Here is a 16,038-nt window from a genome sequence, read left to right as displayed (position 1 = left end):
ATTTGTTATTTGAGACAGTATTTCCTTATGTAGCACTGACTGGCCTGGATTTCAGTGTTTATGTCAAATTGGCCTTGAATTTACAGAAATTCTCTTACCTCTGCTTCCTGAGTGCTAGGCTATAACTGGCATGTTTGTCTTTTAAAAAGTTCCTAAAAGCTCATTTATGATAAAATGATTTTATTTAAATGTGACCATTAAATATTTACAAGTGCTTTTCTTTTTTGCAAAATGAAGTTCATGAAACAAAATGCAATTACAGGAAAGTTCCACACATAGATCAAAATTCTATCCTGACAATCATTCTTTTTTTGTTTTTGTTTTTTCAAAACAGGATTTCTCTATGTAGCCCTGGTTGTCCTTTAGCTCCCTATGTAGACCAGGCTGACCTTTGCCTCTCCAGTGTACCACCACCATCTGACCTAATCAATTATTCTTAGGTGTTTAAAAATTTATATTTAGTTCAAATGTTTAAAAAGAGCCAACTTTTAGGCAAAGTAATAGGGAGCAAGAAGTAAAACACAAGAACAAAATGAGATGAACATGTTTTCAATTATAGTGTTGACAGGAAAATAAATAACAAAACAGACTAAATCGAATGACTTACTTGAGAGACAATAAATATTACTGGAAATTGAAATACCAGAATTTATTAAACTATTTACTGATTGTTTTTAGATCATAACATACTGACAGGATGACTGCCTAATATAACAAATTTTTTATGGCCTTATAAAATTTGACCTAGCATTAATACTTTATAAATACTGAGTAATTTCTATATTTTAAATTATTTCATTAGTGATTGTATTTTAGCAAACCAATCTTTTTGAAAATAATACAAAATTTAAAATTGTATAACCACTACATTAGTATAATAAAAATTAAAATACTTGATTTTAAAATAAGTAGCAACTCATAAACAATTACAAAAGGAATGTACGGGAAAGGAGAACTTTATGCACATTTCCTTGGCCTCCTCCCTTTCTTTTCTTGTGATACAGTGTCTAGTTATATAGCCCGGGCTGGACTAGGCAATTTGACAGTAAATTGGAAAAGGGGGGAAAAAAAAAAGCAACATGCTAGTTATTTTTAAATATATTAGGAAAACAATAGGAAAGCTTACATTTCTGAGAAATGAGAAATGTGTTACCAGTCTTTTTCAGCCTCAAGATCTTAAAAGGATATTTTAAAAGTTTAATAATTAAACCACAAAAATTCTGGTGGTTGCCACAAACAAAAACTGATACCATTTATAATTTGTGTTCTCTTCTCAGGAACATATACTTTTACATAACACAAAAGAAAAACCATTTCTTGAAATGCAGAAGTGCTGTAAGTGGAAAATACAAGAAGCAAATTCCCAAAAGACAGAATTTTGGAACAAAGGTTATTCATAAAAGTAATCTTAAAGGAACATTGCCCTTTTAACTTCTGATGTCTTAGCCAAGAATCCAAAATGACATATGCAAATAAACATTATCTGGATATGACAACTGTAGGATATACTTTGCCTTTCCCTAACTAAAATACCTGTATTTAAATACTTACTCTGAGCCTGCAGCCATTTCCAAGTATGATGTTTCTGTTGTACCAACCCCCAATGGGATTGCTATGCTCATGACGTTCGCCTCTGGTAAATTCGATTACTATGGAGTCCTATGCATTGGTATCCAAAATACTGGGGCATGCCAGCCACAGTGCTCATTGCAAACATCTAAGTGCATCCACAAACCCTGTTTAAAAGAAATGGGAACAAAAGAGTTAAGAACCACCTAAAAACCAGCAAAGTACAGCAACAATCAATTATCTTGAAACAGTAAAAATAAAGAGTGAAGAAAGCATTCTTTATTAAGGCCCCAACACAAATATAAAAGTGTTCAGAGTAGCTTTTTCATTTTCTTCCTGGGATTATATTGTATTGTTTATGATCAAAAGAAAAGTTTCTGGAAGTATAGCTCAGCCAAGGATGTGTGCTTGGCGGATGTGTGCTTGGCATGCATGAGTTTCTGGGTTCAAATCCAACACATTAAAGGAAAGAAAGAACTTTCTGAATCTAACATTCTTTAAGGAATGAAACTAGAATGTCATAGGAAAGATTACTAAAACTTAGTCAGTGAATGACTCGCAAGCATTTATTTTGAAAGTCAAAATGGAAGTTCTTTTTGTAAGTATCCAAAATCAAGTCTTTTGGTAGTGATCTGACAGTATACTTACAAGCAGAGCACTAAGCAGCAAACTAACTTTCTTTATGAAGAGCCTATTTAATCTTCACAGTCCAAAGGTAGGAAGTTAGGCATAGTGGTGCATGCCTTTAACCCCAGCACTCAGAAAGCAGAAGCAGGTGGATCTTTTTGAGTTCAAGGTTAGTCTGGTCTACACAGCAAGTTCCAGGACAGCCAAAGCCACACAAAAGGGAGACCAGTCTCAAAACACCAAATAAACAAAATCCAAGGTAGGCCTCTCCATTTCACTGCTAAGGTACAAGAAACTAGGAAAGACTAACTTAACCCTGGCCATTCAGCTGAAAATGACCAAACTTGAAGCCAATTCTATTCTACTGTTACAGTGATGTTAAAAAGTCTATAGAAGTGTTGTGCATTGGTGGCATGCCTTAAGTCCCAGCACTTGGAAGGCAGAGGTAGGTGGATCTCTGTGAGTTCCAGGCCAGCCTGGCCTACAAGAGCTAGTTCCAAAGCAATACATAGAAACTCTGTCTCAAAAGACAAATGATGACGACAATAGTAACAAATTTACATGAGTAACTAAAAGATTCTAATCTAAATTCACTCCACTGCACTTGATCCATGTATTGTTTATAAAATAACTACTCAAAGTCTCTTTTATAACTATATAAACCAATTCAGAACAAAAGGCAATCTTACAAACTACAAGAGAGTATCATTAGGATACAAAAGCAGTGTTTCCTTAAATAATTCTTACATTTCTACAGCTGAGCTTCAGCATACATACTCTAATTTCTATTCACAGATTATACAAATACTGATCATACCTTATGTGGAAAAATTATCAAACAGGGAAGTAAGGTGATTAAAGTGGTTTGAATTCTCTAAGAAAACTTGTCCATACTTTCAAATCATGTGTGGCTGGAAGAAAGCTACTTGATTTCAAATTATTGTAATATGAAAGTAAACAAGACATGGTAGTACATGTCTGTAGTACTAAGCTAACCTCTGTAACCTAGGAGTTGGAGACTATCCTGGAACACACTCAGTTATACTCATCTTAGAACAAAAACATAATAGGCAATTACATTAAAAAATTAAAAACTTTGGGGTCTGCCTAGACCCCAATGTATGAGATTAAGCAGGTCATTTAACCTCTCTAGTATTTAGAGTCTTTGTTTATAAAACAGGAATGTAAAATTGGAGTTCCTGGGAAGAATATGACATAATGAATATAAAGAATTTCAAAGAAAAGGATATACATATTTAGCAATCAGTACATTTGGTACACGCTTCACATTCCTAATTTTAAAAAATTTGACATCTAGAAATGCTGTGAAACATACTCAAGATGTCTAACTTTTCAATTAGGGATGCTCAATCTATAAATATTGCAAAATCTGAAAATATTCAAAATCTGAAAGCCTTCTGTTCCCTTGTATTTCAGGTAAGAGACAATCTATAACTACAAATAAGAACTGCTATTCTTATTCCACCAGGAAAGAATGTATGGGTAGAAAAACATTCATACTCACTTAAAAAGACTCTTCTACAACCTTGAAATTAAGGTCATTATGTCATCTTTTCTAATTTGTTTCACAATTAAAGACTCTCAAGACAATGAAAACCAACTAAACAAAAGAAAGCAAAAATTTGGTATGATATCGTATGTGGGTAATCCCAGCACTCAGGAAGGTGAGGCAGGGTTACTGAAAATTCAAGGCCAGTGTTGGTTACAGAGAAAGACACTGTTTCAAACAACACACACACACACACACACACACACACCCCGGAGTGTAATGGCAATCCCAGCAGAGGGGAGCTCAATGCAAGAGGACCATGAATCTGAGGTCAGTTTGGGGTACACAGGGAGTTCAAAACCTCCTTAGACTTTGTCCTGAAAAACAAAGGGCAGACCATTTGCCTAATATGTGCAAGACTCTGGATTCAGTCAACAGGCTGGTGGGAGGGGGGGCAGGGGAGAACAAAAATGACAGAGACTGACAGACAAGAGGGGGGAGGAAGGGGAAAGAGAAAGTCAATGTAGTAAGAAATCATCTTATAATTATAATACAGGTATAAAAGGGGAACAGGAATTTCAACACAATCCAAACAATTACTCCAAATTTTCATATTTCATATGCAAGGTAAAAAAAAAAAACCCTCTAATATCACAAACTGGCAAGTCAGATATAGACAAAATACATGGAAAATAAACAGCAGCCAATAAAGAATATAAATATAAAAGGAAATACCATGAGATGTCTGGGAACTCTGAGGTCCAAGAAAGAATAAATGTCTTCACAAAACCTGCTATCCAGAATAGACCTAGAAACCAAGTGAACATAGGAGTATTGAGCTAATGGTAAATGGTATACGTTCTAGGTACTTCTGACTGAAACGGCACCCTCAAACAAGGAAAGCAGCAAAACTTACAAGAACAAATTCTTTCTTTTATTTTTAAATAAAAATGAATATAAACACAAGCAAAGGCAATAATTAAATACCAAATAAAAGTGAAAAGGGGAAATCAAACACTAGAAATAAAAACAAGAATAAAAATAAGAGTAAGAACAAAACACACATACACACACACATATACATCCCAGCCTACTGGAAAAACTGGCAGAACCAAGGGAGGCTACTTTTAAGATCATGGCAAAGGGCAAAGGGCTGAGGCTATAGCTCAACAGAAAGATTGCCTAGCAGGAAGAGGTCCTAGGTTTGATCTCTATCATCACATAAACCAGAACTGGTGGTGCATGCTTGTGTTCCAATACTCAGAAGGGTCAGATCGTCCTTATCTACAAGGCTAGCCTTGTAGAAATAAGTTCCTGTCCAGGGGCTAGAGACAGACAAGGGTAAAATCTGAAACTGCACGGTCTATGTCATAGCCTTCAAGCTTCCAAGTGTAAAGAAAAATTAAACTGGACATTTTCAGCAATACAAAGGAAAGAGCTATTGAAACATGTATGCATCAAGCTGGAAGAATCTCAAGAGAATTATACTGAGTTTTAAAAAAGTCAGTCTTACTCCTGGGCATGGTATCTCAGTCCAGAAATTCTAGCACCCACGAGGCTGAAAAAGAAGGATTTTCTTGAGTTCAATGTTTGCATGAAATACAGAGTGAGATCCTGTCTAAAAGAAGTAAAGAGCTGAATGACTTTAAAGTACATATTTATAGCAGGTCAGTGGTGGCACAGGCTTTTAATCCCAGCATTCAGGATGCAGGCAGATCTCTGTGAGTTTGAGGCCAGAATGATCTACAGAGCTATTTCTAGGACAGCCAGGACTAAACACAGAGAAACCCTGTCTCAAAGAAAATAAACAAACAAAACAAACAAACTAACTAACAAATAAATAAAAGGACATATTTCTAGGGATCTGAGCTCAGTCTTCAGCATCCATGTCAGGCAGCACAGAATTGTCTATAACTAGTGCTGCAGGGGGAAATCTTACAGTGTATGCGCACGCACACACCCTAACGGATCACCCACTACACATAATTAAATCTTAAAACTTAAAATTCAGTCCCCAAAGATTACATACTGTGGAATTTTATTTATATAACATTCTTAAAATAATAAATTATAGAAATGGAGAACAGATATGTAGGGGGAGGAGAGAAGTGAGCACAGTTATGTAAGAGGAAAATACCACTATCTAATTGTGATGGTGGAAAAAGTACTCACATATGTAGAAAGAAATACAACAAAGGGGTACAAGTAAAATGGGACTCTAAACAAAAAGGGGGGCTATATCATCAGTATTCTAGCTGTATTATAATTTTGCAATAGGAAAGCTGAGTTGGTTGCAGTATGTCAACATCAATATTCTGGCTGTCACACTTACTACAATTTTGCAAGATACTGATGTGGAGATATGGAGTCTCTTTGTGTCCTTTCTTACAACTACGCATAGAATCTATAATTATCTTGAAATTAAATTTTTAATTAAAAAATAACATTAAGGACTGGAGAGAGGTTACAGTGGTTAAGAGTTAAGAGGCCTTGCTGCTCTTTCTGAGGTCCTAACTTTAGTTCCTAGCATCCACACTGGGCAACTTACAAGTGCCTGTAATACTAGTACCAGGGATCCACAGGACACCAATACATGTGCCCTACACTCATGCACATGAACATGTACAAGCACACACGTGCACACACACACACACACACACACACACACAAACCATGAAAGAGAGAGAAACAGAGAGGAGAGAGAAAATTTTAAATCTTTAAAAAAAAAAAGTAACATTGTAGTCTTTGTTTGGGGGTGGGGTCAGTATTGGCAGTAACTTCCTTACTAATAAGATCTTATATAGTCATCTTAAGCATAAGGTTTTGCCTCTGAAGTGAAAATTAGTTTTAATCGCCTATACTTTTTCCAGTGTTTGCCAGTATCAACCTGAAGAGCTCTGTTAATATGAATTCTACTAATCAAACAAAAACAAAAACCTAGAAGACTAAGGCTGCTTTTAATATCATGTCAAGGGCAAAGAGCTGGAGTTGGGACTCTTGCCTAGGACAAAGGAGGTCCTAGGTTTGATCCCCAGCATCACCTAAAAACCAGGGGTAGTGATGTATTCATGAAATCCTAGTACCCAGGATTTTGGCTACAAAGAAAGTCTGATGTCTGTTGATGGAGAGTAAGCATTTGTGCTCCATTTTCTTATCTCAATAGCTAAAAAGAGTATACAGGACAATGTCAAGATCTGCACATTCTCCGAATTAAAATACAAGAGGAAGTTAGACAGATGACTTGAAGCAGCACTTGCTCAGCTTGCAGGGAACCAAAGTTCAATTCCTAGAACTCACTCAGGTAGCTCACAACTCCCTACATAACCAGTCCATTGGATTTGACATTCTTCTCACCTCCACAGCCCCCTACACCACACGTGTCCGTATACATCATGTCCACATACATACATACATACATAACACACACACACACTCCTCACAGTCAATCTTTATAATCTATAACCTAGGCTCCATACTAACAATATTCTAACATACAAATCTTTTAGGTATACAGGGTTTGGTCTTCCTTCCTTTCTCCCTTCCCTCCTTTCTTTCCTTCTTCTTCTTTTTTTACAACCATTGCATATCCCTGATCATTCTGCAAATTTTCAAAAATTACTCTCCTTTGTATTTGTTTTTCTTTCTCACTCTTATAGAACACTACTAAACTTTCAGGAATCTTTTAAGCTTTTTTTCCCATTTCAAACTTAAAAATCTGCCACAAAACTATTTTTGGGATACATAGCAAACTCAATCTCCTAAGGGCAGTTTCTTGGTTACACACAAAAAAAAACTGACAATATTATTTCACAAGACTATTACAGTTATAAAACCTGTTTGACACAATCTTTTCAATCTTCTCAGCTTCTCAAAGAATATATTACTTAACATTTTTTAATGACCATTTTTTATGTCACATTATTTTGAAACAGCTGAGATAATAGTTTTCATAATTAGATCATTAACTTTACCTCATACCCCCCCCAAAAAAACCCCAAAAAACAAAACTAAGATATTTATGCATTTGTCCTCAAAGCCTAGAATTTGATGGCTAAGATACCCTCTTAACTAAACCACAACACCCTTCTCTCACACTTGTAAACATTAAGTGAATATGAACTCATAGTGTTACTAATGTAGCTGTCCTGAAGACTAATGTAGCTGTCCTCTCCATTATTAATCTCAACCATGAATTCAACAACCATTCATCCTGTTTGGTTTTCTATCCCCAGTCTTCTGTAGAACATATTCTATTGAGACAACTGTCATCATTTCAAAAATCAAACCTTCAAAGTACAATATCCTTTTACACACACTATCTTCCATTCATTCATCCATTCATTCATTCATTTTTGAGGCAGGATGTCTCATTAGAGTCCTGGCTGTCCAAGAACTCTTTATGTAGATTAGGTTGGTCTTGAATTCAGAGATGTCCCTGCCTCTGCCTCACTTTTTCATTTTGTTTTATTTTGCTTGAGACAATTTCACTGTGTAGCCCTGATCATTCTGCATTACTAGACAAATACTCTTCAACACGTGCAAATGTAATACATGTAAATACATACATATTTATTTATTTAGTTTCTGCATACATGTGTTTGTGCTAAAGTGTTCAAATACATGTGTGTAACAGGCCACTTGCTGCTTTTTTTTTTAAGCTAAGAAGTGGAGCTACCAATTTGAAATATCTGAAGATACTGTCAAGTATCTCTGAATACTGCCCCCCCCACACGCACCAAAAAAGAAACAGTTTTGAGATGTGGAGTGTGGAGTAGAGAACAGCAAATAAGCCAATACAGTGATAAATATGTATGCAGACATAATAAGGCCAGTTATTTTGTTCTCTAAAACAATATAGTAAGAAAAGCAAGTATCTGGGGCTACATTGTAGCCTCCCCTCCACATACCATAAATACCTTCCCTGCCACCATCCCATTAACTAAGGAGCAAGACAAAGAATAGAGTCCCTACCACACCTTGCTACTTTCTGTGAAACCCTCTAGATTTCAAACAAATCCTGAGATTTCCCTAGATAACCTTATAACAAATCCTTTACTTAAGCTAGTTTTAGTATCTGTTCCCTGCAACAAAATCAAGTAGACTTATGAGAGATAGGAACAAAATGTTAGCTCCCTCAAGGTGAAGATGGGCTTACCTATCTCTGTACCCTTTAGTACCAGGAAGAGAGGCTATTCAAATTCATCTCTTGTCTAGCCTTCAAAACGTTAGGTGGAGGCTTAACAACACAGGCTGTCAATCAACCAACCAAGCAGCTTTGTTCTATAAGAAGCAGCAGAGAATAGTTCCAAATAAGACAATCTTATTTTCTGAATGAGCATTATCTACATATTTGACAACTCTCAAACTCCAATCAATTCATGCCTTCTAAAGCATAGTTCCAATCATTGAAGTTAGTAACATTAAGACCGTTCAAACCTTGTGCTACTCCAGATACCTGTGTAAACTCACAATCAAGTTACATTTACTAGTGTGGCAAACGAGAACAAAATTATTAGAAGTTATCTTTCTTATAGCCATTCTCCTTATATCCATATCCTTTCTGTGACCCTTTGGGGGAAAAAAAATTCAAAGCTGTATCAGAATATACCACACCCAGCCACAAACACACACAATCTGTTTTCAAAAAAAAAAACTAAAAATAAAACCTATGTTCTCATTTTGTCACACTACCCCAAATGGTAGTGTGGTTTACCACCAAATACAAATACCATTTATTCATTTTAGTTTTAAACCAGTAAGAAAAAAATTAGTGAATTCCAGGACAGCCAAGGCTATGTAGAGAGACCATGTTTTGTTGTTGTTGTTTGTTTTTTAATTATTTTTTAAATACAATGAAATATCAAAAAACAACACAAATTTAAAAAAAATGGTTGGAGATAAAATGTTTATTAAGTCAGGTGGTAGTGGTGCACAACTTTAATCCCAGCACCTGGGAGGCAGAGACAGTCAGATCTCTGTGAGTTTGAGGCCAGCCTGGTCTACAGAGTAAGCTCTGTGACAGCCAAGACTACACAGATAAACCCTGCCTCAAAAAACAAACGAAAAGCAAACCAAAGTTGACAACATAATTATAGGAATTTAGCAATTATCTTACAGGTTCAGGAGGCAGAGGCAGGTGGATACATCTCTTATGAGTTTCAGGCCAACCTGATCTACATACCAATTTTCATAACAGCTAGAGACCCTATGTCTCAAAAAGAAAAAAAAAAGTTATCTTACAGGGCCATCAAGATAAATGCCTTTGCAGGTAAAGGCTGCCAAGCTTGAGGTCTGAGAGAATCCAACTACTCAAAGTTGTCTTATAACCTCAACAAGTATGCTAACATACACACATGCCCTCACCCATATACACCCCCCCCATTCACACATACTACGGTACAAACATGCCCTCACCCACACACATACACACTTTACAAAATTACCTTACACACAAATTCAAAAAATACAAATATTTGAAAATTATCTTTAAATGCCATAAATGGAAGGAAACTGAATCCCACTGTCATATCTTAGCTTTCTGTCCCCAGCTTGGCTCATACTTTAAGTGCATTAACTAGGCTGGCATTGATACCGGTGTGATTACTCAATATTCTTTCTCAATAATAAACTTCAAGACTGAAAGTGCCCCTCCTTTTGGATTAACACTACATTAAGCAACCTAAGATACAAGGAATTGCTGCTCTTCCCCAGTTGTAAAAATACAAGAGAAACAGTGAGATTTTTTTCTATACTGGGGCAGGAAGCAACACTAGGGATTGGCAGCTTCAATCATTGGAGACAACGAGCTGCAGCCCTAATTAATGTTTCTTAATTAACATTTAAATTTAAATCCAATGTATGTTTCATTACATTTTCATACATGTGTTCATTATACTTTGGTCTAACTCACCACACTCTTCCCCTCTCTCTCTGTGACCGTTTCTCTCTCCTTAAATAGCAGCCCCTGTTTTCATATTACAGGTATTCTACTACACTTCCCCCACACCCTTGTTTCTCATTTTCTTATATTTTTGGTAGTGAGCTTAGCCTTTAATGGCTGAGCCATCTCTCCAGCCCAGTTTCTCATTTTCTTACATCAGATTTCACACTTCACGTTTAAGAACAACAATAAAAAATTTATTTTGAGTAAGTACCCGATGATTTACAAATTAAATCAATGGTATTCAAATCATTTATCTACAAATTAAAAGACTCTTGGGCCTGGGGATATAGCCTGAGTTCAACCCCTAACACATCAACCAGATCTGGTGGTGCACCGTGATGATCCCAATATTTAATAGAAGAGACAGAATGATCACAAGTTTAAGGTCATCCTAAGCAACACAGGCAAGTTCAAGGCCAGTCTGGGATACATGGGACCCTGCCTCAAAAATTAACTTAAGACCTTAAACACTTTAGGTAAATGAGATTTCCAATAAAGCTGTAAAATTCACCTGACAACATGAAAATGGCTTTCTTAAAACTGTCTACAATAAACTGACCAAGAGGGAAAAACTGATTTTGTATCAAGTGAATTTTAATAAGGATTTTTTCTGATTCTGATTTAAGACTGATTTAGTGACTACTAAACATTAATTTTAAAAAAATCATAAATGCCTAAAGATACAAATAACATCTACTTAATCTGAGTCACCACCATTTGATTTTTTAAAAAAAGATTTATTTGTGTATATGGACACTTTGCATGAACATCTGCACACCAGAAGAGGGCATCAGTCAGTTGTGAACTGCCATGTGGGTGTTGGGAATTGAACTCAGGACCTTTGGGAGAACAATGAGTGCGCTTAACCATCTCTCCAGCCCTAGTTAATGTTTAATTTAGCACTTAGTCTAGAGGTTCACAATAATGAACAATTTCTTCACCTCATAATATGTCCTCTATAACATACTTATAGCAATCGGTCAATCTTTGGTTAATACTGTCTACTTCTAACAGTACAAAACCATTTCAACCACAAATACCGCTCTTTCATACTGAATAAATATTTAATTAATACAAAAGCAATCAGTTCAGCATTAAGGAAATAAGGCTCCTTCCGATATTTCTTGATGACAAAAGAGACAATAAATTTGAGTCACTTGGATTCTTGAACTCAGCCCAAAGCTGAGTATCACACAGCAATGTCTGAAGTAAATAGATCCTTCCTATTTTGGGGGCAAAAACTAAAAAATATGCTCTGAGACATAATAATAAACAGTCTCCAATTAACCTATTTTGAAGTTTAAGTTCATTTAAACTAAAGCTTTAAATTCAATAAACAAATGAGCACCTACCATCTGTCTTTTAGAAATAAAAGCTATTATACTTTCTTAAGATATGTTTCTAATATAATATAGTCTTCAGACAACTGCATACCACTAATGCTAATATCCCCAATTCTGACAACTACTCAAATTTCACTTCTATTTAAATATACAAATTTAAGAAGGTAAAATTTTACAAATACTTTACCTAAATACAAATATCCATAATTACTTCATAACTAAGTAAAAATAAACATTTTTATATTTAAACACTACTACAGTAGTACACGTCTATATTTCAATAGCATTTTCAAAAAAAAAGAGCTGTTAGGATTGTTAGGATTTTCTAATATACCTTTTAAAATAATACTATAGGTTTAAGAGATTAACACACAAAAATGAGTACACTATTCTTATAAATTAACATACTAACTTAAGAAGCAATGGTTGCCCTGATCGATAAGGTATATAAGTGAAGCTTCTCTGGCTGCAAGAAGCGAGAACAAGCCAGAGTCATACATAGAAGCATTACTGCTAATCATAACCACTATTAACAGCTATTACTGTCACTATGACTCTAGAATTGAAGGAAAAGGAAATGGGCAAAAGTTCTCAATTTAAATAGGGTTCAAAAAGATACTTTATGCTGACAACAAAAGTTGAGAATGATCAAAAGGCAGTCTCTAAAATTAACTTTTTTAAAAAGTAATTTTATTCTATTACAGATTTTCTACAAATCCCCTTAATCAGATAAATATGTAATCACTTGAAACTCAGCTATCCTAGGAACAAAGACAGCTAGTTTCCTCCCAAGAGATCAATGTTTCAAAATTCTCTGGAAGAGAAATTAAACACAACCTGTTAATAAATTTTCCTCCCCCATTCTAACTTATACAACAGCTGTGTTGTTTATATACTGAAAATAAAGTACAACAAACACTTAAAATTACTCTTTATTTCACAGGAATCAAAAGAGAAACAAAACGCAAAAGCAAGGCTTTCTTATTTTTAAAGATGTTTTTTATGTGAAGCCAAGTTGGTCAATTACTTTATGTCTAGACCTGACCAACATCAGTATCAAGAATAGTATGTATAGTGTTCCCTCTTATTGTTACATAAATTTATAAAACACTGATTTCATGTGCTGGATAGGAAAATCCAGAAGATACCAACTATCAAGTTAAAAGTACCAACCTTGTTCTAAATCACAAATCTTAACCACAGAGCCCATATATTGTATCTAAGGTCTAGATTGACATATTCAAGAGTATTATGTAAATAAATAACCTGGAATTTCTATACAAACGCACCCACTACCCACCAACATTTCATTATACAATATTTCAAAGACTCTAAGTATGATTCTGTACTCAATCAATCTTCAAGGATGAAACTCTCTGGGATGTAAAACTGCCTAATACCATTATTCCCACACTTATTTTGCAGAGTGTACCTTATCATCACCTAGTTCCTACATTCACAACGTGAAGTACATCCTGTTTTAAGGTCCAAACAATAGAAAAAGGCTCACGAAAGGACGTGTGCTCTCCAACCTTTTTAAGGACTGGATTGAAAGGCACTCATCTTTCAGCTGCTGCACAATCAGAATGGTCATTAAACCCCACTATTGGCCCCATCGTATCTTACTACTCAGTTCAACCAGAAAGAAGACAACCCTGCCACTTTTCAACTAAATGATATCTGAAAGTTAATTTTCTGTCTCAGTCTTGAAGATTTTGACAATGGCATGAAATGGATTCAAGATCCTATTATGGCAATGGCTTGATTTAAGGTCTATTAAAACAGACTAATTCTACAATCCCATAATAGGCAAATGACACGGGAAAAGGAATCAAGACCAAGGCCTTATTTTTTTTTAAACTTACATAATGATGATAGTATGCAATCAGACAAATTTAAGTGGCAGCAAAGCATGGAGTGTCACCTTACCAAATATACAACCAATTCAAATTTATTACAGGTTTAAATGCAGGAAAAAAACAGAGGCAAGACTGAGAAGAAAAGCATCTTTATATCCAGTAAAGTTAACAGAGTTAGGTCTGTTCCTACAGCTCCCTAAAAAATTTTCTCTAAAACAAAATACAAAAACCAAAATACACAAAATTAGTTAAGAGCTGTATGTTCAACTGAAGATAAAAATTCTCAATCATCTAAAATAGGTTACACTCAACAAAACATTTTAGTTTGATACATTAGATAAACATGGGTGATTTAAGGCCAACATAAACTATTATCTGTACCTAAATAAATTTTTAATGATTAAAAGTCCCTTGATCATGGAATTTCCAAGGCCTATTATTTCTAATTTTTTTCAGGTTTTTTTGTTTTATTTGACTCAGGAAAAAACAATAAATTAATCAACTAAAACACAGCATTATAATCTGCAATAAAAATTGACGCATTTTTGTAAATAGTTTGGAGAAGGGGGGGCGAGCCAGTCTTTTTTTCATGTAAACATAATAACCCTGTAATATGCTGCAGACAAACGCACTGCATGGGGTGTGGAGGACCCGAGCTGATTAGATTACCACAACATCAGCCTGGGGCCGCCATTTTTAGAATCTGTAAAGGACAAAAGAGGGAAATTACAGTTTTTATTCTCCATCTCAGAAATTAAAGGGAAAGGGGGCTGTTTCCTAATTAAGTATTGCTAACTCCAACCTAGAGCTGAATGCACCTCGTTTAATTCTCCCCAAGGTCTCCAGAACTCCAAACACCTTATATTATCCACATATCTCAAGGGTGAATAAAATAAGCAACACAGAAATTTACTCTAGGACTAACACCAGTAATTTCTCTTTGACTTTAAATTTGATCGTTCTTGAGAGGTAGTGTAGATAGGGCGGATCTAGGCGGAACTAAGGCCAGTGAAGCAAGCACCCGGGGATTGTTTTCTCTCCCTCCTCCCCAGATTAGCACAGGGAACCGTTTGTTTCTCATCGCTATCTGCTGCCACTGCATTGGTGCCAATCCTTCGGTCAAAATAAGCTTTTTCTGAAATGAGCCATATTGTGGATCCTAAGGCTTTGGCACAGTAGAGGACGGCAGTAATGCAAGAAGAGCGGGGGAGGAGACTGGGAAGGCTGGGGTGACCACCTTAGGGGCGGGTTTACCCTCTCCCGAAGAGGATGAGGAGCTGTCTCTCTCCTACAAAGAGAGATGCCCAGGGCGGTTTTGTTTGTTTGTTTGGTTGTTTTTTTTTTAAAACCCGTTTCCTATTTAGGAGACCATTGTGGCAAAGAGTAACAAGGAATACAGGCAGGAAAAAGAAAACAAGGCCTAAACGTCTTCTCTCAGCACCAGAACAAGATGCAGCTAGAGGAGAGGAAGAGCTGGCAGCTCCCGGAACCTCTCCGACCCAAGCCCTAGCAGTCACAAGCCTCCATCACCCCAGTGGCCTGAGACTGCTGCCAGGGAGGAGGGCGCCCCCTCCCTAACTCCCACTCTCAAGGGGGTTTAACTGCCAGTTTCCCCTTCCACTACCCCAAAACCCGCCATAATAACCCACTGCCAGGGACAGGCATGAGAAAGAACAAATTCCATTTCCACAAGCGACGTCCGGCTCCGGCAAAGGCGCCCGCGCCTCATTGTGGACGCCCGGCCCCCGAGGGACAGCGACCCCTTCCCTGGAGCGCCAAGTGCCCCACCGCAGACCCCAGGCTCCCGCGGACACGACAGGCACTGACCTGTGATGTTCACACACCAGACACCCGAACCCTGTTATCGGCTCGACCCCCGACGAGTCTCTCCACTCCTCGGCGCTCGGAAGACCCCAGACGACAGCCACTGCGGACTAGACCGGCTCCACACCCCCTCCCCAAGCAGCAGCGAGCAGTGTCTTCAGTGCGAACCGAGGGGTCGGGCGCTGCGGGCCGCGGCAGGAATGCTGAGGAGACAGCGAGGCTGCTCCGAGCGTCTATGCCCCCTGTGCCGCCGCTCCCGAACTCAGGCTCGATCTCCGACTTGGCCCCCTGCGCCCGCTCAGTGTCACTGCTTCTCGCTCTGGGAAAATGGCGGCGACGGCGGCGGCGGCGGCGGCGGCAGCG

General features: G+C 37.0%; 1 protein-coding gene across 4 annotated transcripts in view; it reads right to left on the bottom strand.

The window, feature by feature from the left end:
- Kmt2e (lysine methyltransferase 2E (inactive)) overlaps positions 1–15,828 on the bottom strand; it is a 66,159-nt gene extending 50,331 nt beyond the window's left edge. For 3 of the 4 annotated variants that reach the window (XM_051174826.1, XM_051174828.1, XM_051174829.1), the window contains exons 1-3: positions 15,679–15,828; positions 4,442–4,514; positions 1,552–1,736 (exon numbers count right to left, since the gene is read on the bottom strand). In XM_051174826.1, coding sequence (XP_051030783.1) covers positions 1,552–1,622 — 71 coding nt within the window. In that variant the 5' untranslated portion in view covers positions 1,623–1,736; positions 4,442–4,514; positions 15,679–15,828. The remainder of the gene's footprint in view (positions 1–1,551; positions 1,737–4,441; positions 4,515–15,678) is intronic. The other variant, XM_051174827.1, reaches the window with a different exon arrangement.
- Between the last annotated feature and the right edge of the window lie 210 nt (positions 15,829–16,038).

This window comes from Phodopus roborovskii, unplaced genomic scaffold (genome assembly GCF_943737965.1).
Source record: "Phodopus roborovskii unplaced genomic scaffold, PHOROB, whole genome shotgun sequence".
NCBI lineage: Eukaryota > Metazoa > Chordata > Mammalia > Rodentia > Cricetidae > Phodopus > Phodopus roborovskii.
Note: the sequence above shows the minus strand (reverse complement) of the source record. Positions and strands in the feature narration are given on the sequence as shown.